The sequence below is a fragment of the Molossus molossus genome, unplaced genomic scaffold (genome assembly GCF_014108415.1).
Source record: "Molossus molossus isolate mMolMol1 unplaced genomic scaffold, mMolMol1.p scaffold_m16_p_6, whole genome shotgun sequence".
NCBI classification, from domain to species: domain Eukaryota; kingdom Metazoa; phylum Chordata; class Mammalia; order Chiroptera; family Molossidae; genus Molossus; species Molossus molossus.
The window spans coordinates 7,337,213-7,360,502 of record NW_023425399.1 but is presented as its reverse complement, the minus strand read 5'-3'; the positions used below and the strand labels follow the sequence as shown (position 1 = coordinate 7,360,502).

Below are 23,290 nucleotides of genomic sequence, written 5' to 3'. Positions count from 1 at the left end.
GATTCACAAACTGACTCGGGAAGAACTCTCTTCAGTTTGCACCCAAGGATTTTTCCCGAGACTGGCAGAAAACGAGGCTAGATGTGCAAAGGTGGGGACAGGTGAGAAGCAGAGAGTAAAAGACGTAAAAATACAGGAGAGGAGAGGTTTCGTGGCATTTTTAAATGCCAAGGATTTTTTTTTTCACATTAAAATTAATGTATTGCACATATTTTAAACATGGTTATCAACGTGAATGAACAGGCCGAGTGACTGAATTAACCTGGCAAGTAAATTTAAAAGCTATTTTAACCAGCTACTTAGTATGGGCTTGTTGCAAAAAGTCTCACAGAACAGAAGGGTATTAAAACAATAAAAGTCTTCCTGGTCTCCCTACATTTCCTTCACTTACCAGAAACAGTCAGCACTCAAGTTACTTCATATCCTTGAAAAAAATATCCATGTATATACCTTTGTTGTTTTAAGATTTTTAGAGAAACAGGAAGGGAGAGGGAGAGAGAAACACTGATGTGAGCGCAGAACATCGATCGGCTGCCTCCTGCACGCCCCGTATCAAGCCTGCATCCCTGGCATGTGCCCCGACAGGGAACGAACCTGCAACCTTTCAGCGCACGGGACGATGCCCAGCCAACTGAGCCACACAGGCCAGGGCTTACCTTTGTTTCTAAACACCAGGGGAGACTGTACCGCACAAGGCAATGCAGCTTGCTTTTTGTTCATTTACCAATTGACCTTCAACCCCTCTGCACGTCCACACACGTGCACCAACCATGCCTTTTGCGTTTTTGCAAAAGATCTGTGTGGTGACCCACGGATTTGACCAGCCCTATACTCATGGAAACGTTGGTCGCATCCTGCTGACTGCTCTCACGATCAAGGCTGCTCTGAGCATCCTTGTACATATTCATTCGCATAAGCAAATCAATTCCACGGGAAAAATTCCTGCACTTAGAATTGACAGGTCAAGGGGTGTTGCAGCTTATATTTTGGTAGTATCGCTAAACTCCGATAAGCCCCCCCCAGCAGGGCATGAGCATTCTCGCCCCCCCCGTCTCTGGCTGTGGAATTAAATTTTGTTTATAATCAATAGATGATTTCTATTCCGTTGTGTCCATTTATCTTCAAAATACAGGCATTTTTTTTTTTTTTTACTTGACCAAAGAGGATAAAAGTTTGTCCTGAGATGTGTGTAGCTCTGTTCTAATCAAAGCTGGAGCATCAGAAGTTACTACCAACAAAGTCAATCCGGTACAAGAAGGATGTCATTAATCCCAAAGCACACACGAATGATTCTGGGATTAGGGAAACTGCGGTACACCCTAGTTAGTGGGCGTGGGTCATTGAGGACTGTTAGCGGTTATTTACTACTCAGAAGTACAGATTCGAACTAGCGAGCTCTTGATCTCATTATGTGCCAGACACCACTCTAGCTCTTGTTGAATCTGCACAGCAATTCTGAGAGGTAGACACTATGATCATCTCCATTTTAAAGATTAAAAAACTGGGCACAGAGACCTGACGTAATATGAGCAAAGTCGCCCAGCAAATAAAATGACAGAGCCAGAAATCAAACCAGGCATCCTGACTGTCGCCTCTGGGCTACGTTCCGAGTACGTCTCCGGGATGCGACGCGCTCCCCAGTCCCACGGAGCTGTCCATCAGCATGTCCAATGGGGAAGAGCTCCTTACCTGCTTTGGGGGGACAGGTGCCCCCGAGCTCCGGCGGAGGCAATGGCTGCATCACAGGCTTTTCTACCTTTCCTCCAGGGCCCACGTATTGCTTTTGTAATAAGAAAGCAAAGTGACGTGAGAACATTGACAGTGCTTAAAGGACAGGGGCTTTCACAACCAGAAGGTGGCGCATCGTTAATGTCTCATCCAGCCACCTACCCACGCGGCTCGGCACTAGGAGGGTTTGGAGACCTCACGCCACAGAATCACGGAGACACCAGAGGCGAAGTTTCAAACTTCCTGATTGTAACCTCTGCCCTGGGGGTGTCTCACACACACCTGGGAGAGACTGTACGCCCACAGCACGTAGCACAGACTGAGCATCACGTGGTCCGTGTTTTCCAGGTGGAGTTCACCACTGGAGGGGATGAGATGCACAGACAATAACAAAACAGTGCCCCCCCCGAATAATTTCATGACAGCGACTGTTTTGGGAAAGAGGAGACACCCCTTCCGGTTGGGGCACGTTAGAAGGTGGCATCTGAAAGAGGCTTTTACAAAATACATCGCACAGCCTGGAGAGAACACACATGCGTACAGGTCCTCGAGAACCTCGGAACTGACTGACAAGCACACGGCGTGTAACATGTGAGGACTGAGCCATCTTAAGAGCTGTTACCAGAAAAGGACTGTACGCAGGTCTCACCAAGAGCCCTGATGGGTGTCCCTCCTCATGCAAGACTTGGGTATTTGTGGTGGTGGTGGGGTGATGAGTATTCAGATGCTGGTGCTACTTGATCTGGTTACGTTGGAAGTGACTTCACGTTCGAATTTTACCAAGAAAACCAGACTCTAGAAATGCTTTTAGCACCAGTGGTCCTAGCATTCGGTCAGGGGACTGTGGGTGGAATTTAGAGCAGCTAGGGCTAGGATGAGAAAGAAAACACATCTTGGTTTTACTAGCTTCTAGCTGAAATTGAGCCATTCCATCGAGATTCTGGATGTGGGCACCAAACCACAGTAGCATCAGCAAGACCTGTGATTTGGTCAACAAATTAGGCATTTCTGTATACCATCGTGGTTGTTACACAGATCTCAAAGTGTCCCTTCAGCTCATCACGAATTCAAAATGCGAGAGCTTACGAGATCTGCTGGAGCTTGTTACTTAATCAGTGCTGATGAAATGCACGTAACAATTTAAAAATACATCTTACTTCTTGGTTAATCTTCATCTGAGGATATTTTCCCATTGATTTTTAGATAGAGTGGAAGGGAAAGGGGGAGAGAGAGAGGTACGTTGATGTGAGAGAGAAACATCGATTGGTTGCCTCCCTCATGACCCCAACCTGAGCCGGGAGTTTGGGTACGTGAACCCAAGTATTGCCCTTGACTGGGAACTGAACCTGCAACCCTTCGGTCTGTGGGCTGATGCTCTACCTGATGAGCCAAACCGGCCAGGGCTTTTAATTTTTTATTTATTTATTTTTCTGTTCAATTCAAAAAATACGTTGATGGTTTCATTGTTTTCCTTTGTAAACCTATGCGATCTGTTCTGTTCTGTCAAACATCACTTTGAGAGGGGACTGAGGCTGCATTACCTGACAAAGGGCAGGCTGACTCAAAGACCCCGCACTCCGGATTTCAGGAGGACTCCCGAGCAGGTGGTCTCAGCTATTAGGAGTTCCACTGGGAGGCCTCAGACACGGGTTCTAATCCTGGCGAATGGCTGGACTTTGGATAGGCTTCTTTACCTTCCTTCATGGGAACAGACGCGAATCAAGGTGCACGTCCCATGTGGCTCCCGCGGGAGCCGTGTGCAAGCTGATGTGGGCGTCCACGTACTGTCCTCATAAAGACTGCCACCAAAGCAAAAGCTGCTCTGCAATCTGTAACCTGCCTGTGCTGGGCGGGTGTGACGCTGGGCATGCCTGCCCCAGCCAGTGGCTGGACACCTAGGAACATCTTCCCCATCATCCATCAGAACCCACATGTGACATTTTCTCCCGTTACAGACCTCCCCGTTCTTGCAAACGATCTTGTATTTGTGTCAACACTTAGGACTCAGGAGGTCCCGTCCCGATGCCCCGCCCCTCTGCCAAGTGCGTGGGGAGACGGGCTGCAAACACCACGCTGGCACCGACGCCCAGCTCACCTGAGTCAGCCCACCTGCACTCGCTGCACCGAGCAAGGCGACTTTTCCCAGATCAGTTTTCCCTCGTAAGGAAGAAGGCACATGCCCTTCGGTGCTGAGGTCGGTGGCCTCGCGCAGGAGATGCCCGGGCATTCTGGGTCACGGCGCGGCGCCTCCCGTCGGAGCCCTGGCGGCCCAGCCCCAGCAGGAGTCCTGGTCCCCAAGGCTGAGGCCCTTTGGGACCAGTGACGCAACAGGCCTCTTCCCGGCGTGCTCTTTTCTTTCCTGCGCTCACTGGCTACGTAATTTGCAGGGCCCGATGCAAAACGATAAACGCAGGATCTCTCGTTCAAAAATTAAGAATTTCAAGACAATGACAGCAGGGCATGCCGCCAACTGCGGGGCCCTTTGTGACAGTCCACGTGACATGCCACTGAAGACAGCCCTGCTCCTTCCACGGGGGCAGCGTTCCCACCTGGGTGCACGTCAGCTTCACCTGCAAAACTTAGGAGGTACCGGTGCCCAGGCCTTCCCCCCAGAGAGAGGGTCCAAGCAGCTAGGTGCTTCCCAGGCGACGGAGGCCCAGTTGAGACCCGACGACTAGGATGACTGAAGACCTTGGGGAGTGTCCTGGGCCTACATCCAGGAGGGAAGGCAGAGGAGCCCCAGGAGAGCCCGGACGGAGCAGAAATGCGTGCGTGTGGAGCACCCTGGCTGTTCGGGACCAGCACCAGGGCCCCCAACCCTCAGGAGCCTGCATCACTGCTCGGGCAGAGAACGCTCGGGACCCAGCGTCGCACCTCCACACGGCCATCCAGAGCCGTTTCCCAGAGCCCTTTGCTGCAGCTGAGCCCGGGGCCAGCCAGGTGGCTGGGAGCAGTGAGCCGTTTGTAGGCCGCTTCCCATAGGCTGGAGGGAGGGGGCGTGGCCACCGTCTCCCCTGGCTGGAGCTGAAGTTGGGGTCTGAAACAGGAGATAGAAACGAGGTCACAGCACTAGCTCTTGACTCTTTTCTACCCAAACAAAACAAGAAACGAGGAAAGGACACACAGGTAAACCAAAACCAGCTGATTTCATCTTTAGGCCGAATGCCTGAAACGGGCCCATTTCACAGATGAGCAAGCCGAGACTCTGAAGTAAAATCTCAAGCCAGGTGGCAGCTAGTTATGACCGGAGGTGGGGTTTTCCACCTCCTTCCTCCTCAACCCTTTAACGTAAACAACAGGCGTTACAAGTTACTGTTCTTTTGGACTGTTGTGCCGTCAGCTTATCGGATCAATCAATCACTCCAACAAAATATTTCTTTATCGGAGACCCAGCCCAGTCCTGGAGTTGCAAACGTGGATTCTGGAGCTGCACTGCCTGGGGCTGAGACCCACTCTGTTCTGGAAGTTTCTTCACCTTCATGCTTCAGTTTCCAAATTTGAACAGGAGGGACTAGGACGAGGTGAGTGAGGCTACGCCCTCACGTGCAAACGTAAGGTGGTGTCAAAAACCTCGCTGATCAAGGTGAATATTTTAATGCAATTTTCTAAAATCCAAACGTAATGCAAAAAAAAAAAAAAAATCCACCAAGAACAAAACGTTAGAATTTTCATAATAAGCCCTAACTCTGCCCTTGCTTGGCCCTAAATCCCAGGGTGACTTCTAATAAAATTATTTACAGAAATTAAGGGGCTGACCTGTGGGTCACAGTTGGCGAAATTTAAAAAATACTGTATTGAGCCCTGGCCGGTTTGACTCAGCAGTTAAGAGTGTCGGCCCGCAGACCAAAGTGTATCGGGTTTGAGTCCAGCCAAGGGCCCATACCTCAGTTGTGGTTTGATCCCCGGCCCCAGGCGGGGTCGTGTGGGAGGCAACAGATGTCTCTTTCCCCCATCACTCTATCTAAAGATAAATGGAAAAATATCCTCGGGTGAGGATTAAAAAACATAAATACTGTATTGAAATATTGCTCCATGGTATTGAGTTTTGGTGCGCTGGGTGAATGCCTCCCTTGCCTCCTGGTCCCAGCTCTGGGTGGCACCTGGGAGAGGGAGAGGAGTGAACACAGGTCACGTTCCCGGGCCAGTGCCTGGCTCAGAGTAAGGAGACATGTCAGCATGGCGACAGAATTAAGGCTCATCCTTTTTCTTTTAAAAAAATATGTTTTTATTGATTTTTGAGAGAAAGAGAGAGGGAGAGAGAGATGGAAACACTGATGTGAGAAACATCGATCGGCTGCCTCCTGCACGCCCCCTACTGGGGACTGAGCCAGAAACCCAGGCATGTGCCCTGACCAGGAATCGAACCGGGACCTCCCAGTCCATGGGCGATGCTCAGTCCACTGAGCCACGTGGGCCAGGCTCACCCTTTTTCTTTAAGGAAGAAGTCAAATGCAGGGACACACAAAAACTTCATGCTCTTTAGCATTTAGAAGGCAGCAAGATATCTTAAGCAGAGGAAAGCAAGAGGACGTCACTTTGATTTTTGGACCCTCCCCTGCAGAGTCACAGCTGATCGGACTCAGGATAAAGGACCCAGTTTCCCCAGCGCCCATCTGGAACTCACCTATCACACCTCCCTCCAGACTTGGAATGCAGCGCTCTTAGTCGTCCTCCCCTGCGGCACCCACGGCCAGCTGCCCTGTGTTTGCCCTCCGACAGTCCAGCTCCGGGGTCAGCCCACGGTGGCCCGCCAAATCACGGCTGGCATTTTATAAATAAAGTTTTATCGGCACACAGCTCTACCCATTTGCCTCCCTGTGATCTGTGGCTGCTTTCGTTACGACGACAGTTGAGTGAGCGTGCTACGGCAACAGGGGTGAACCGAGTTGAGTCGTTTCAACAGAGATGAAGGTTAGCAAAGCCCCAAATATTTACTGTCTGGCCCTTTGCTGAAAAAGTTCACCCACCCCCCCTGGTCCAAGTGAAGCCAAACTGCAAACACACTCATGAATCAAATTCCCCTTTCGGATCCACAGCGACCTTGCAAGTGGAGGTGGGTGCAGAGACTGCGCACCTGGCCTGCGTGGCCTGCAGCCCCTGCGCCACCCTGCCTGCCCCCCGCTCTTTGGTGGTGATCTGTATATTCTCAGTCTCATCCTCTCGGGGTGAGCAAGTTTCCTCTCCCACTTCCTGCACCATTCAAGTTTGACTGGAACACACAGACTCATTCATTCTCCTCCTTATCTCCTATGGCTGCTTTTTGTGCTAAAACCACAGTTTAGTCACAAAAGGGAACCTTAGGCTCCACAATGCCTCAGACCTTGACCAGCTGGCTCAGAACTTTTTATGGATGTCTGCTCCACTGGGAACCCAAATTCACAGGGAGACACCAGGGTGGATCTAAAACCCTTGAGGTCCATACAGCTAAAGAAAAATGAAAGAAGAAAATAAAAGACCTTCTAAAAAGGCTGACGTCTTTCCTGATTACCTGAAGAGATACAACACCAGAAGCATGCGGGACGGTTCTATGACTGATCTCTGGGTTCCCACTTGAAAGGTCAACAGCCCTCCTGATGTTAGAACTGACACGTAGATGAGCTCGCGGCCACCGGCAGGAAGGGGATGGCGGCATCTGCGCCCGCGTTCAGGGACCAAATGCTTTTCTGAGCCGTCGGAAACAACAGTCCCAAAGCACAGCGATGATGAGTTCTAAGCGGGGGTCTCCTCACTCTCCTCTTTTCTCCTGAATCCAAAGGGATCCAACAGTGTGGATCACCTGCCCGGTGTCAGACTTCAGTGGCACTGGATTTGTTCAAACGAAAAAATTCACAACAGAAGAGGCTACGTACCTCTTTCTAGTTCCTAAGTAAAATACTCTCTTGTATACAGTCTATAAAAATGTGTTCTCACATCCTCTTTCCCAGTTTAGCAAAAACAATGGATCTATTTAAGCCGTTCTAAGAGCACAGGTGTTTAGCTTGATGAGGGCACACAAGAATTTGTATTTAACAGGCTATATTAGAAGAAAAGATGCCAAAGTAGAAGAAACAGCCATTCTGGATCAATTATACTGCCCTTGGCGTTCAGTAAGTAGCCTCTTAAGTCCAGTAACAAACATGTCCATTTATAAGAGGCTTGGATTTTCACTTGCTAGTTGGTTCAGTAAACACCGCGTGCTCACTGTCATGGAAGAGGCTAGTCTCAGGCTGTCCACGCACCACACACCCCAGAACCGAGCCCAGGGCCCATTGAGCCCTAGTCCTGTCTTTAGGAATACAAGTACACAAATCTTGAATTTCACAACCACAAAGACCGAGCGTGTGTTAAGCTTGATCTCTGCTGCCACCTACAGTTCATTCTGCATTTCCCGCCGCAGCAGCACCACGGCCTTGGGAAATCCGTGCATCTATGATTACTGGAGGAGGGGGTGGGGGCGGAGACCAAAACACCATAACCTGTCCAGGGAAGAAAAATGGACTGTTCCTCTTACATCATTCTGCAGATGAGTCTGTTTTTTTATTACAAGACAACCGATAAAAGGAACCACACAAAAACATATAAGGCGAACATGTATAACCAACCGCCACCCAGGTTACACACCCGAGCTTTCCCAGCTCCCCCAGACCCTCTGTGTACCCGTCCTCATCTTCACCTTCCCCACTACACAGATCAGTTTAGTAGTTTAATAACTACACCACGGATGGACCAGTCTGAGTTGGAATCCATCATCAGGCAGCTAATCCTCCTGGGCAGAGTGGTGCACAGTGGACCCCCCCCCCCCTTGGAACAACTGGTCAACTTGCTTAGTTGATTCTCGGAGGGAAGACAGCACGTGGAGGTGTCTCCACGGCTGCGCTGGCGTCTGCTCTCACGCCACAGTGACGGCAGCCATGGCGCCTGCAGGCCTATGACGCTGGGGGCGGCCGTGCCCAGGGCTGGGTGACCGAAGTCTGGCCTGAGGGCCTCACCTAAGAGGGTGGGGCAGCAGCAGACGCCTGGAGTGCGGACAGCTCACCACCCTCTCTGGATTAGAGGCACTGGCTGGGCTCCAGGGAGGTCTCCAGCTGCCCCACGGACACCAGGGGGCCGAGCTGTCCCGACGCGCCGCCTTCAGGCGGGAAGGTGACCAAGTCCGAGTTCTTGCTCTCACTCTGGTCACTGTGCTGCCTCATGTGGCATCTCAGAGAGTCGTCCCTGACGAAGGCAGCGCCACAGGTCTCACAGCGGAAGGCCCTCTGAGTCACTATTTTGGCCACGTGCACAGAGCTGCCGTCGCGGGGCCCTTCTTTGCCCTGCGGGGCCCGGTTCTCCGTTCTGGCTTCGTCCCTGTGGACCTTGTCAATGTGCTTGGCCAGGCTGCTGGGCCGCTTGGTGTCAAAGCTGCAGAAGTCACACTTGAAGGGGCGGTCCTTGCAGTGGACCCGGCTGTGCACGCGCAGGGCGGCCGCGCTGGAGCAGGAGTAGCTGCACTCGGGGCACTTCTCGGGGTGGTCGGCCTGGTGCAGCCGGCTGTGCTCCAGGAGGTCGGCCCGGTCCCGGCCCTGGAAGGCGCAGTGCAGGCACTTGAAGGTGTGCTTGATGCGGACGTGGGACTTGAGGTTCGCTTTCATGGTGCAGCGGACGTCGCAGAACTCGCACTTGAAAGGCTTCTCCCCCGAGTGCACGATCATGTGCCTTTTCAAGTCCGAGCTGATTTTGAACTTGGCGCTACAGAGCCAGCACTGGAAGGGGGTGTCCCCTAGCAACGGAAGGTGTGTTTCCATTAGAGCAGGCAGGCAACACAGAACTCCCCCCACACATGCGTCAGAACACTTGCAACAAGGCAGGTGGGTCTTCTGCACTGCAGCTACCCGTAGCCTCCTAACACCACCATTTACCAGGGATGCTAATGAACTCGCTGGAGCCTCACCACAGTCCTGGGAGTGGGTACTGTTACCCCCCATTTTACAGATGGCATAACTGAGGCTCAGAGAGGTCAAGTTATTGACCTAAATAGCAGGGATTTGAACCCAGGCATCGTGGCACCCGAGTCCATACTCTTCAGGAGGACACTTCAGTTTCGATTCTAAACTCTCATTGAACCTGACATTCCAAACCAGAACAAGGAAGAAGGACGAGGTGCATACAGTGTTACAAACAACTGCTGGAATCCAGCTAAGACTTGGAAACATGCTTACTCTGGTGTTTAAGCTACATTACGTCGTTAACTGGCTTGTACCGCTAGTGAAAGTTTCAGTCTTACAGCTACAAGACTGGATTTTATTTATAGAAGTAACACCTGGTTATGATGGCAGGGGACACATACTGAAAAGCTATAGCCTCCTTTGCACCCGTGGAGGCACTGTGAAGGGCTTTAGTTCTTTTGGAGGCTGTTACTTTAAACATCATCGTCAGTGACAGTAAGCCAAGATGAGAATCTCACAACTTTGAGTCCATCAGTTTAAGAGGTTTTTTGAGGCCTCCCCTCTCTTGTCAGAAATAGCTTTATTGTTACATTTCGGTCCAATAACATTTGCATTCTGACCTGTGAATTTTCATGCTCTCACTAGTGGTTTTCAACTTTAGAGTCAAGCTCCACTGATTTCTCTTAACGTCGTTGATGTGTCCTTGGACTTTAAGTGGAACGACATGAATTGAGACCAATTTCACCACAGGCCAATTGACAGAAACAAGAGTTACGCTCCTATTAATGTTACAGGGAAACACTGTTGAACAGAACAGTGTTATTCGAAGACCTGCTGTAGAAGTAATTTGTATTATGACTGGGTATGTGATTTTCATCAGAGTCAACTACTGCACCAGGGTTATGTCCACCCCCTTTCAGGGTCACCGTCACACCTGGGCCAGTTCATAATGTTGCTAGCATCAAGGTCGAATTGACCTTCTTTTTCTACATGCTCATTTTGGGTCACATTTTATCATGCACACTTCCTAACTACACTGCATTTCTTGAGTAAAAAGAATCTTACCATGACCTCAAGTTGTCCAGTCTCTTAATTATGTTAAGCATTTATATGGAATTTCTAATGGATTTTCTGAATCTCTGATTTGTTAATATTCTTCCCGTAACCTCTTATACAAGTATCATCCTTTTATTCCTCTTTATTGCAATCCCAGTTAGCTATATTTCACATATTCACTATGTAAAAAATTCAAGTCAAATTTTATCTCCCTTGTTTTGCTAGAGTTTATCTTCCAGTACCTTCTACTGGAATGGTGGCTTAGAGAAAAATCAGAGCCCTTGCATATATACCTTTGTCTATTCTGCCTTCATACTTGAGGTAGTTTGGCTGGGTATAAAATTCTACTTGCAAAATGATTTTGCAGCTTTGAAGGGACTGTCCCACTGTCTCCTAGAAGCAACTGTTACTGCTTGGCATCTTGTGAGCCCTTTCACTCCCACAGCCCCTTAGAACTGTGAAATTCCTTTTCTCATTTGATTTTTTTAATTCTATTTTTGCTTCTTCCTACACCTAGTCAGCAACCAGACTTCCAGCTTATTTTCTCTCAGTTCTCCAACTCATTTTTTTTTCCTGATGTCTTGGATTTTTTTTTTTTTTTTAAAGCTTTATAGCCAGCTATCCTAGTTTTAATTCATATCTCTCTGTTTTTCCTACCTTTTCACAGAACTCTTCTTGGATGCAACATTTCTGCCTCTGGGAAGATACCAATTAGAATGGAAAAATTCTTGTCTATCACCCGAGGGCTCTGTTAGCTCCAGGATTAGTTATTTGTTAGACTTGGTGCTTTTTATACCATCATTTTCCACAAATGACTCATTATCCATAGTTGATACTTTGTTTAGGAAGAGTGGATTGGGTTAAGGATTAGACACAGGTGCCACAGGCTTTACCTGCTGGGTCGTTTGAGCCATTTTGCCAATAGGTTTCAGCTTCTCAAGCTCAGTGGCCTTGGCTGTCCACAAGTCCAGAACTCTCAGGACAGACAGATGTAAGGACTGGCTCCCAACTGTATGGCTGCCTCCCATTTGCTTGTTGGGCCAGTTTTCTGTACTCAATTTTAGATGTCGGCATATTTCCGTCTGCTTGCCATCTTCCATGAATTCACTGAAAAGTCTCATCTTATGAACCTCCTTGTGAGCCTCCCAACTCCCCATTTTTCTGTGTCACGATGGGTTATTTGGATCTATGGACTATTGACCGTTATTTCAATGGGGTCTCACAAAGGGAAGGAAATGCTCTTTGCAAAGTCTCATTTCTAGGACTACAAGTCTGTGACTTGCAGTTACATTCAACTGATTCTGCTCCATGTTTCTGAATGAAACTATGCAGAGTGTTAGCAAAAGAACGGAAACACCTTAGTTTCTACTTCGGGTTATTTGAGATACATCTTGGCTTCTTGACTGCCGTCCTGGGTGCTCATCCCCAGCTGGATTCTATGCAGTCAAGTTAGAGAACCCAGATGTCAGGTTTTCACGTTTGAATAAAAACCACTGTCCTGGCAAACAGAAAACCACAAGCTTCACCATCACCACAGAGACCCCAAGTTTCATTACGTAACCACCAAGTTACTCAAGTTGCTTGTGTTTTGGGTACACAGAGGTGAAGAGAGTGGCACGTTAGGCACAGAGGTGCCCGGGTCAGGGACTCACCTGTGTGCGAGCGCAGGTGCACGGTGAGCTGGCTGGAGTTGCGGCTGGCGTAGGGGCAGATCTGGCACTTGTAGGGCCGCTCGTCCGAGTGGATCCGCAGGTGCTTCTTGAGGCTGCTGCTGTCCACGGCGGCGTAGTCACACAGGTGACACTTGTGCGGCTTCACGCTGGTGTGGCACCGCATGTGCATGGTCAGGTTGTCCTTCCGGCTGAAGCACTTGTCACAGAACTCACACTTGTGAGGTTTGTCTCCTTCAAATACACAGAAGATTCAAGGTTGTATGGGTTACTCTATCAAGATGACTGTCAAGACATCTGACCAAAACGGTAGCCTGGGCACAGGGTCTTGCCTCTTCCTTCTGCCCAAATGCCCAGAGATAGAAAGATACTCAAATCCAGATGATCACACTGGGAGAGGAGAAGGTGAGCCATTCACTGATGGCTCAGAAATGAAGAAGAGTCCTAAGGAACAGATTAGATGAAATCCGACTGGAGGAGGAAATCCTAGGCCAAACCCCACTTGGGAAAATGGAGTGGTCACAGAGGTACTGAGGATCAGAAGTGGTGGGTCTAGGTGTCTTAGAACAGCTTTCTGGCTCCCTAGATGATGAACCACAGAAAGAATGGCAGAAGGACCCCTCCCTTACTTGCACCAAACTGCAGCAGCAATGGTATCTACCCTCCCCTACCTCTCCTGCCCCCAGCTATTAGGAAACAAGGGTGCTTAGACCAGAGAAATACTGTAATGCAAAGGCCCAAGTAGTTAGATATACCCTGGAAGACAGACAACCCCATGCCCAGAACTTCTCTACCAAATAGAGTGTTCCCTTTCTCCCCTGCAACCACTTCAGACCGATCACCTCCAATCAGAAATGATTCCACCCAGGAATCAAATACTTGCAGAAAGCCAGCACCAGGAAGACATGCCCAGTCAGCTTGCTCAAGGTCACATACTTGGCTGAAGCTGGGATTTGAACCTAAGCATTTTGGCTCCAGTATCTGGGCAGTAATAGCTACGCCATGCTGTCTCAGCAACCTTTTCTTTTGGACACGTTCAAACCAAGAACTTGAAGTTATAAAAGCTGTTTTCATCCCCCTAATAATTTCCATTCTCATCCAGTAAGTTGATTAGCAGAAGGGATGTAAAAAAAAAAAAAAAGACTCAGAAGATGGACGAAAGAATCTCCCGGAAGGATGCCCAAAAGGACAACAGGGAAAGTACAGTATAAGGAACATTAAGACACAAAACTGAGGTCTAGATTGTGCAGGACAGAACAGAGCAAATAATTACTTCTCCACACTACAGAAGCCCGGAATGATAAGCTCTTAAAGATTTCAGAACGAAAACTTCTCAGATCAGCACCCAACTCCTCAGACAACACTGGACGGTAGCAAGATGGGAACAAAATCTGTCATGTTCTACAGAAGTTACTGAAATAGAATCCTGCACTTGAACTAGCTAGCATTTGATGGAAAAGGGAAAGCCAGCTGACCGATGGTTCAGGGTGTCATACGTGAACTGGGCAGACATCAGAAAAAAAAAAGAAGTGGGTAAAATATGGGATATGAGAAAGTAATGAAAGAGAAATGGAAAGTATTGCTTCCAAACCACAAGAGAGAACCAACCATTAAAAAAAACAGCAGCAGCCCTGGCCGGTTTGGCTCAGCGGTTAGGGCATTGGCCTGTGGACCAGAGAGACCAGGATTTGGTTCCCGCTAAGGGCACGTACCTCGGTTGCAGTTTGTCCCCGGCCCTGGTTGGGTCGTGCGGGTGGCAGCCACTCAATATGTCCCTTTCATGTCAATGCCCCCCCCCCCATCTGAACAAAAAATGGAAAAATGTCCTCAGGTGAGGATAAAAAAAACCAGCAGCAGCACACGAAATAGATAAAAACCAAACTCAATGTAGACTACAACAAACATCAATGGACTAAATTTCCCTGTTAAAAATGTCAAAAAGTCAGCTTAGTGCATTTACAAGACCTAAGTAAACACGACAGAGAATAGAAAATGATAGAAAAACATTCTAGAAAAATGCTAAAGGAAAGCAAGAATGTCAATTTTAATATAGAAATTGTGATAAAAGCCGCTAGAAATTTCATATTAAAGAAAAGATAAAACTCACCAAATAGACATGAATCAAACTTTTATGAATCTAACATGGTCTCATAAAAGGTTTGGAAGAAAGTCACCTTGAAAGTTGTAGGACATGTTTTAAAACAATGTTTTGTTTTTTTTTTAGACAGAGTGGGAGGAAGCGAGAGAGAGAGAGAGAGAGAGAGAGAGAGAAACATCGATGTGAAAGGGACACATCGAGTGGCTGCCACCCGCACAACCCAACCAGGGCCGGGGACAAACTGCAACAGAGGTATGTGCCCTTAGCGGGAACTGAACCCGGGTCTCTCTGGACCGCAGGCCGACGCTCTAACCGCTGAGCCAAACCGGCCAGGGCTAAAACAATTTTTGTTCAAGAACCCAAATTGGATTACAATCGTCCTAGAGACAGGCAGCCAGAGGCCTTGCATCAAAATCTATAGCCTGTCACTTTTAAGAAAGTTTATAGACTTAAGTTCATTAAAAAAATTTTTTTTTTCCTATTTATCATCAGATAGAGTGGGAGGGAGGGCGAGAGAGAGAGAGAGACACCAGTGTGAGAGAGACACCAACCTGTGACTCATTGGTTCACGGGCCGACGCTCTAACCACTGAGAAAACCTGGCCAGGTTTATTATTTTTAATAAAAGACTGAAAGCAAGCGAACCATATGCGAGTCAAGAAACTAGAAAGAATAAAGTTCCCAGCACTTGATCAATAAAACCAAAATTGTTCGTTGAAAAGGAAGGTTTGCTCAAACACAGAAGATTCCAACCGATCAGGGTTTTCAATCTCTGCGCTATTGCATTTTGCAGTGGGCTCTCCTGTATACTGGAGCATAGTTAGCAGCATCCGTGACCCTGTCCCAGTAGATGCCCGAAACACCTCCCTCCCCAGCTGTGAGTCAAATATGTCTTTGGATATTGCCAAATGTCCCCTGTGGAGGGAGGGGTGTACAGACATTGCAAAGAGAAAAGGGACAATAGACAAAGTCAATCCCAATTATTAACTAGACTTTCACCCCCAATATATTTAGAAGACTTGATAAAATGGATGATGGTCCAGGAAGATATAAAACTACAAAGTAAAACAGATAAATAACAGTTTTAAAAGTTGCTATGGCTGGCCCGGCTGGTGTGGCTCAGTGGCTGAGCATCGACCCCTGCATCAAGAGGTCGCCGGTTCGATTCCTGGTCAGGGCACATGCCCAGCTTGTGGGCCCGATCCCCGGTGGGGTGGCATCAGGAGGTGGCCAATCGATGTTCTCTCTCTCCCTCTAAAAATCAATAAAGAAAAAAAAAAGTTGCTATGTCTGCCCTGGCTGGTGTGGCTCAGTTGGTCGGAACATTTCATCCCACACGCGGAGAGGTTGCAGGCTTGATCCCTGGTCAGGGCACGTGCAGGTGACCCATCAATGTTTCACTCTCACATCCATGTTTCTCTCTCTCTTCCTTTCTTTCTCTCCAAAATCAGTAAAAGCATGTCCTCGGGTAAGGATTAAAAAAAACAAAAAAAACAAAAGTTGCTCTATCAGAGAGGTAACCCAAAGTCAGTTGTCGACAGCTGCAGTGTTGCTGAACTTGCTGTGAGAATCTTGTTTCCCTGTCCCGGTGACGGCAGGCTGGGGCGCGCGGTGTGCTCTGCCCACCGACACTCCACCAAAACTGATGAGTCACTTTTACGAGCGAGGGTGCCACCTGCCACACTCACTTCTCCTGCCCAAGGTGACCTGTAACATTCCAGACCAAGGATGCTTGATTTGGGACATGTAGATAAAGTCAGAGGTCAGGGACTTTGTGTGGGAAATGATCACATTTTTTGTTTCTAAAACCTCTCAGTGAAATGTAGCATTCCCTCCTGTTTTGAATGCAGTCCGCAGACCCCACTGATGATGGTACCCGAGACCCTCGTGAATAGATGGGGGCCACGTTCCTGGGGTGGCACTCCCTGCAGTTCTGAGTGGCCTTTATGTTTGTCACCGCTTCACAATGAGGGAGCTGGCAGGCCCAGCCACGAGAGTCTAACATTAAATCTCAGCGCTACTATGAATACTGTCTGCGGGTGTGGATGGCGTCATTAAAATGCAGACCCTCCCCCCCAGCTTTGAGATACAATTGACAAATAAAACTGGGCAGGTTTAAGGTGTACAACTTTCAAGTATATAACACACAATACGGTATTGTCAACTCAGTCACCTCGCTGGACCTTCGAGTCCCTAACTTCCTCATCTTATAACTGGAAGTCTGCACCCTCTGACCAGTATCTCCCCATTTCTCAAGCTGAACTTATAAAAACAAAACAGTTTCTGACTCAGTGAACCCGGGAAGGGCCTGAGATTCTGCATTTCTAACAAGGTCCCAGGTGTTGCTGACGCCTTGGGTCACAAGGATTTACTGTAGTTAAAATACCACACATTTAATACCGTGATAGCCATTGTACTGAAACGTAGTTTTTAATGGGATTGTACTATATTTAAAAACAGCCCTGGCTGGCCCTGGCTGGTTTGGCTCAGCGGTTAGAGCGTCGGCCTGCGGTACAGAGAGACCCGGGTTCGGTTCCCGCTAAGGGCATGTACCTCGGTTGCAGTTTGTCCCCGGCCCTGGTTGGTTGTGCGGGTGGCAACCACTCGATGTGTCCCTTCACATCGATGTTTCTCTCTCTCTCTCTTCCTCCCCGCCCCCCCACCCCCCTCTGTCTGAACAAAAAATGCAAAAATGTCCTCGGGTGAGGATTAAAAAAAAAACCAAAAAAAAAACCAAAAAAAAACCAAAAAAAAAAACAGCCCTGGCTGGTTTGGCTCAGCAGTTGGAGTGTCAGCCTGTGAACTAGAGAGTCCCGGGTTTGGTTCCCGCTAGGGGCACGTACCAAAAAAACAACAAAAAAAGACACATTATGCTGGGAAGGGTCCATAAGGTCACAAAACTGCCAGGATCCACAGCAGACAGAAGGTCAAGACCGCCTTTACCTGGCCTGCCCCAGAGGCTGCTCTGCCCGCTGACTCCTGGAGAAAAGCCCACAGCAAGGAGTTGTGACTTATGGGGTGACGCTGGGATGAGCAGGACAGTCTGCAGTTGCCAGAGACTGGCACTGTCGTCACAGGCTCATCACCCGCCCCTCCATCCTCTGAACAAAGTCACAAGCCGGGAGAGCATGTATCACATGTTCTAGAAGAGTGTCCACATTTCATTAACTGTTGAACAGCACAGGGAAAGATAAAGAGAAAAATGCCTCAATTCACTCCATGAGAGATTAACTTGGATATCCACGCCAAATGAAGAAATACAAAGTGGTATTAAAAATACAAACATTGCCCTGGCCGGTTTGGCTCAGCGGTTGGAGCGTCGGCCTGCGGTACAGAGAGACCCGGGTTCGGTTCCCGCTAAGGGCACGTACCTCGGTTGCAGTTTGTCCCCGGCCCTGGTTGGTCGTGTGGGTGGCAGCCACTTGATGTGTCCCTTCACATCGATGTTTCTCCCTCTCTCTCCCTCCCGCTCTGTCTGAACAAAAAATGGAAAAATGTCCTCGGGTGAGGATAAAAAAAAAAAAAAATACAAACATTACAAGTCAATCTCCTTTATGAGGTGAGATAAACCCCACAGGACCATCTCGAAAAGAGCAAAACATCTGCAACCCAGCCACCATTCTTGATTAAAGATGGAGACAGACCCCAAAGCCGCCTTTTGTAGGAAGAAACTGGATACGAATGGCTGACTCACTGCCCCTCTTTGACCCAGACCCGGGGACTGAGACCAAGGCGGTTCAAGATCAAGGAGAAAGACAGGAAGGAGAAAACTCATTATTTGCAAGTCACAGTCTACCGAGACCGTTCGAAGGGAGACTTGAACTATCACGGTACATGAGAGGTAGCAAGGGGCCTGGAGGGATCGCTCAAAATTCATCTGAAAGTGGTTTTGCTACTGTCAGCTCTCTATCGAGTTTCTTCCCACAACCATGTTCTCTCCGAGTTGGGAGGTGGGGGACCAAGGGTGTGGCGATGATGCAATCAAATGCCAGGCGACACATGGTGTTCTGCAGCTCACTGTGTCAATACAGCCTGAAGAAAACACAGTATTGACGCTGCCTGTCACTTTATTGCTTCTGGGCTTTTCATGTGAATACCGGCCTTTGTGTTCCTTAGGAGACTTCCTGTCCGTGGTCTCTTCCCCGGGTTATCTCTGACTTGTAGGAATCCTATGTGTGCTGCAGGTTAATTCCACCTATGCTGCACATTTCTTGTTGGGGGGCACTTGTTTAGCTTTTTATTTTATTTCATTTATTTGCGATTGACACCGTCCTCCTGATCCCGCCCTCCCATCTTAGCTTCTCAATGGTGTCTTGTTGTAAGTTTTAACGTTAGCCGCATTATATGTAGATCCATCCTACGTGACTTTAGGATAAATGTAATAAAGAGATTCAACCCAAGTTCAAGGCCTGGTTTTCTAACACTCCCCAAAGAAGCCCACACAGATGCCTGTTCTTAGCCACTCCTGTGTCTGCCTGTCACCCTCAGCCTCCAGGGCCCTCGAAGTGCAGTCTGGGGGTGCGAGACTCCTGGCCGAGCCCACGGTCACAGGTCCTTTCATACTCCTACGACGGCGGCACGCTCTGCCTTCCCCACGCGCGTTCTCACTGCAGGGAGACGTGGGCAGGCGCTGGCACGTCGGCTCTGCCCCAGCCTTGCTGCCGAGCCCCGGGACGCCCGGGCCAGCCTCGCTCAGGACTATCCTTGCGAGCAGCTGCACTGTCTGATTAAATCTCTCACCCTGAATAAGCCCTTTTCACATCCGGTGTGATGAAACAGGATGTAGATATAAGCTGCTCCTGCTGCCAACCACCATGCACCGCTTGGCCTGCAACAGGCGCTGTGGGGAGGGCGCAGCGCAGACTTCATCCGGGCTGCACGATGTTGGTTTGAAACAACTGACACACTGCCCCCCCGCCCCCGATCTGGTATTTGGCAGAGCTACGTGAACTACGTGAGCCTGTCATGTCAAGGAAAGTGACCAATACTGCAAGAACACGCGAGCCCTAAAAATGAAAGTCGGGATTTCAGAACATACATCCGCTACCCTTGGGCTGGCAGCTTCCTGGTTCTTAGGTTTTTAAAATGCAATTGGTAATATTAACAGAAGTGATTTTTTCCTGTGGTGTAAAGAAATGAGTCAACATTTGGAAGAATTACATAAGTTGGTAAACGAGTGTTTTCCAAATGACCAATGCATGACACGTCAAAAACCAAGCTTGGGTGACAGCCAGAGTAGAAAACAGACCAATGGCCTGGCTGGTGTGGCTCCGTGGTTGAGCGTCACCCCATTAACTGAGAGGTCCTGGTTTGATTCCTGGTCAGGGCACATGCCTGAGCTGCAGGCTCGATCCCCAGTAGGGGGCGTGCAGAAGGCAGCTGATCGATGTTTCTCTCTCACATCAATGTTTTTCTCTCTCTTGCTTTCTTCCTCTCCCTAATCTCGCTCTAAAATCAATACAAAATCTTAAAAAAAAAAAAAAAAGTTTACAGCTGTTTGTATGGAAAACAAGGCAATAATTAATACATAATAATACAAGAGTAAACTGCTTCACATACAACTGTTACCCTTTGGCCCACCTTGTATGTGAGGCCAGATTTTCTTCACTGGCTTCAGCCAAAACAATACCTGACAACAGACTGCATGTAGCCAGAGCTGTGTGCATCCAGGTGACTGCTGAGCCAGACATGAGAGAAGTGTGAAGGTATGAACAATGCTGCTTCTTGGTTTGGAAAATACTTCCCATAAAAGTGTTACGTTACTATAGAATGGGCTTACTGTTAGTTTTAAGTGAATACATACTTCATTTTATTTTTTTTAAATGTTTTAAAAATATGTTATTGATTTTTTTTTTTTTAAAGAGAGAGGAAGGGAGAGATAGAAACACCCAAGTGAGAGAAACACTGGCTGGCTGCCTCCTGCTCGCCCCCTACTGGGGATCGAGCCTGCAACCCGGGCATGTGTCCTGACCAGGAATCGAACCAGGACCTCTCAGTCCACGGGGCAAAATTCAATCTACTGAGCCACACTGGCCGGGCAGTGAAAACGTATTTTAAAGTTTTGAATTGCTCATGCTGCAACTACAGATAAAACAAAAACTCCTGGTGTGGGGGTTCCTTCGATATTTAAGTGTAAAAGGATCACGAAATAGTGGTTTGAGAGCCACTGTTCTACCTATTTGGCAAAGACTGGGCTCAAGTCTTAAATGATCACCTACAGATATATGGCTGTCCCTGCCGCCCACCTCCCGCCGGGTCAGAGACACCACGCAGCTGACGCATCAGTTCCCCTTTTCCTTGGTTAAGAGAATGTTCTCTTTGCAGCTGGGCACTTGACCACACAGATTCAAGACTTCATTCACCTGAGTGCTGTGGGTAACACCTGGGATGCATCCTTAAGGTGGCAGGAAGCCATTCCAGGCCATGCGCATGAGAGCTCAATCCTTGGGATGGCAAAGCAACAGAAGGGCCTGAGCACCTGAAACCGCGGGCCAGCCACCACACTGAACTGGGACTGCGTTTCAGGACAAATACTTTGCTTTTCAGCCACCAGCAGTTGATCTCACTGGTCTTCTAACCACAAGGGATACCACTTCTGGGTCATGCCCTGAGGGAGAGATGCTCTGAGACCCCAGGCCCCTCCCCTACTTTTCACTGGTTAAGTGATTCAGAGAACTGGAGCAGCTGTCTTGGACCTAGAAGAAGCCCAAGTATACATGTATTAAAGGAGTATCAGTCTGCACATCTGTACCCCTGACTCAGGGTACCCACCAAGGGCAGGGCCTTGCCTATACTTTGTGTAGCCCGTCATGCTCTGTGTTACTCCAATAGGACATTAATCCAGCCGCTGCCTCTCTTTCCAGGTCCACCCTAGCATTTGGGGCCTGATAATCCTGTGCACGGCTGGATTCTGGCAGCACTTCTGGCCCCCACCCACTAGATGGCAGTAGCACAGCCGCCACTGAGAACAACTGCTCCAGTTACCCTCAGGACAGGGACTTGAGGTTGCCTAAAGCCGCCCTGAGGTGGGTCTCCTCCGTGCTCAGGAGGCATCTGCAGGCTGTACTGACATCGTCATCCTGGAAGTCTTGTCTTTCAAGATGGGGATCACCCTTTCCTTTCCCCAAGAGGCTCTCATGGGCCCCCATCCTGCGTTCTCTCATTTCCATAGCAGAGTGCCCAGGGTCCAGAAAGCTGTCCTACTCTTGGAGCTGCAGAGTGTGAGCCGGGTCGTGGCTGCCCGGGTGGAAGCTATTTCCCAGCCCGCAGCCCCCCAGACCCTCGTTGAGGCTTGATGCGGCAGGTCCAGGTTCTGCTCGTATCCCACTAGCAACAAGGTTTGCTGCTTCTGCCCGGGCTGGGGGGGGGGGGGGGGCAACCCCCTCCATTTCCACCTTCCACTGGTTAAGGAATCTGGACCGGGGTTGAAACGCCCTGTTAAGGACGACTGAGCCAGTCTACCAGCTGTGAGCTCTTGCTTCTTCAACTGTACCTGAGAGAAAGAAACCTGAGTGTTTAAGCCACGTCCTTTGGTTTCTACAAGAGCAAAGAGCCCAGTATCTTAGTCACACAGCCTAGCAGAGCGTCTACGCTGCAGACCGAGGTGGGCACCGGTTTGTCAAGAGCCAGGCAGTAAACACCTGTGTACCACGGGATGCTATATCAGGCTCTGTGTACTAGCCCGTCTCTCCAGCGACTCCCGCAGGGCCAGAGCAGCCGCAAACAGCAGGGGGACAAAGGGGCACACCAGGGTGCAGACCCGGTTGTAGATGAGGGAATCCCTCTGCTCCAGCACCTTAGTTCTCTGTTCTCAGCAGCTGGTTGTTCCTTGGGGGCCACCTTTAAGAAGCAACCTTACTGTTCTCATCTAAGGTTACTATGGCCACAGGCCTCCTACAGCCCTCCTTCTGCCAACCTCTCCAAGTTCATCTCATACCCGTTTAAACAACAACAAACATTATCTCGGTACATTTCTGAGAAGCAGACTAGCTGATCAGTTCTGGCTAAAGGTTTCTCATCATTAGGTGATAATTAAGATGTTGGCTGCACCTGCAAGAACGTGACAGCTCTACTAGGGCTGGAGCATCTGTGTTCAAGTTCACCCACATCGCGTACCCAGTTTGGCTCCTTCCATGCCTTTGCAGCTAGATCAAGTCCCTCTACTATAGCTTCCTCAGCACTTTTTTCCTTTTCGTTTTTCCATTGATTTTTAGAGCGAGTGGGAGGGAGGAAGGGCGCGGGCAGAGAGAAACATCGATGTGAGAGAAACACGTTGATTGGTTGCCTCCTGGGGCCGTGGAATAAACCTACAACCCAGGTACATGCCTTTGACCGGGAATCGAACCCGAGACCCTCGCATGTGCGGACCGGCGCTCTAACCACGGAACCACACTGGCCAGAGCTTCTTCAGCACTGTGTCCCCTCACCTGTTAGCTACCGTTTTGCCTGTTGCATTCTGCATCACAGACCCCTCCACGAGACTAAGTTCCATGACACAGCGACCGCTCTCTGTCCTGCTCATCACTACATACCCAGCACTTGATTCTTACCCTTTCCTTGGGGTTTCTTTTTTTTTTAAATTAATTTATTTTTGTTACAGATGTTTCTCCTTTTTCCCCAACTGATTCCTCCCTCCCTCTCCCTCCCCGCCCTGTCCCCGGCTTTGTTGTTCATGACCTTTGTTCATGCACACATGCATGTAAGTTCTGTGGTTATCTCTCCCCCACCACCCCCTCTCCTGGGGATTGTCAGTCTGTACCCCACTTCCACGTCTCTGGGACTACCCCGTTCCTCAGACTGTTATGTTCATTATATTCCACAAATAAGTGAGATCAT

The 23,290-nt window shown here is 49.0% G+C and overlaps 1 protein-coding gene across 2 annotated transcripts in view; it reads right to left on the bottom strand.

Annotated features, from left to right (window-relative positions):
* Positions 1–8,230: 8,230 nt before the first annotated feature.
* Positions 8,231–23,290, bottom strand: part of ZFP64 (ZFP64 zinc finger protein) — a 66,906-nt gene continuing 51,846 nt past the window's right edge. Inside the window, exons 8-9 of one of the 2 annotated variants that reach the window (XM_036244777.1) lie at positions 12,341–12,592; positions 8,231–9,466 (exon numbers count right to left, since the gene is read on the bottom strand). In XM_036244777.1, coding sequence (XP_036100670.1) covers positions 8,757–9,466; positions 12,341–12,592 — 962 coding nt within the window. In that variant the 3' untranslated portion in view covers positions 8,231–8,756. The remainder of the gene's footprint in view (positions 9,467–12,340; positions 12,593–23,290) is intronic. The other variant, XM_036244778.1, reaches the window with a different exon arrangement.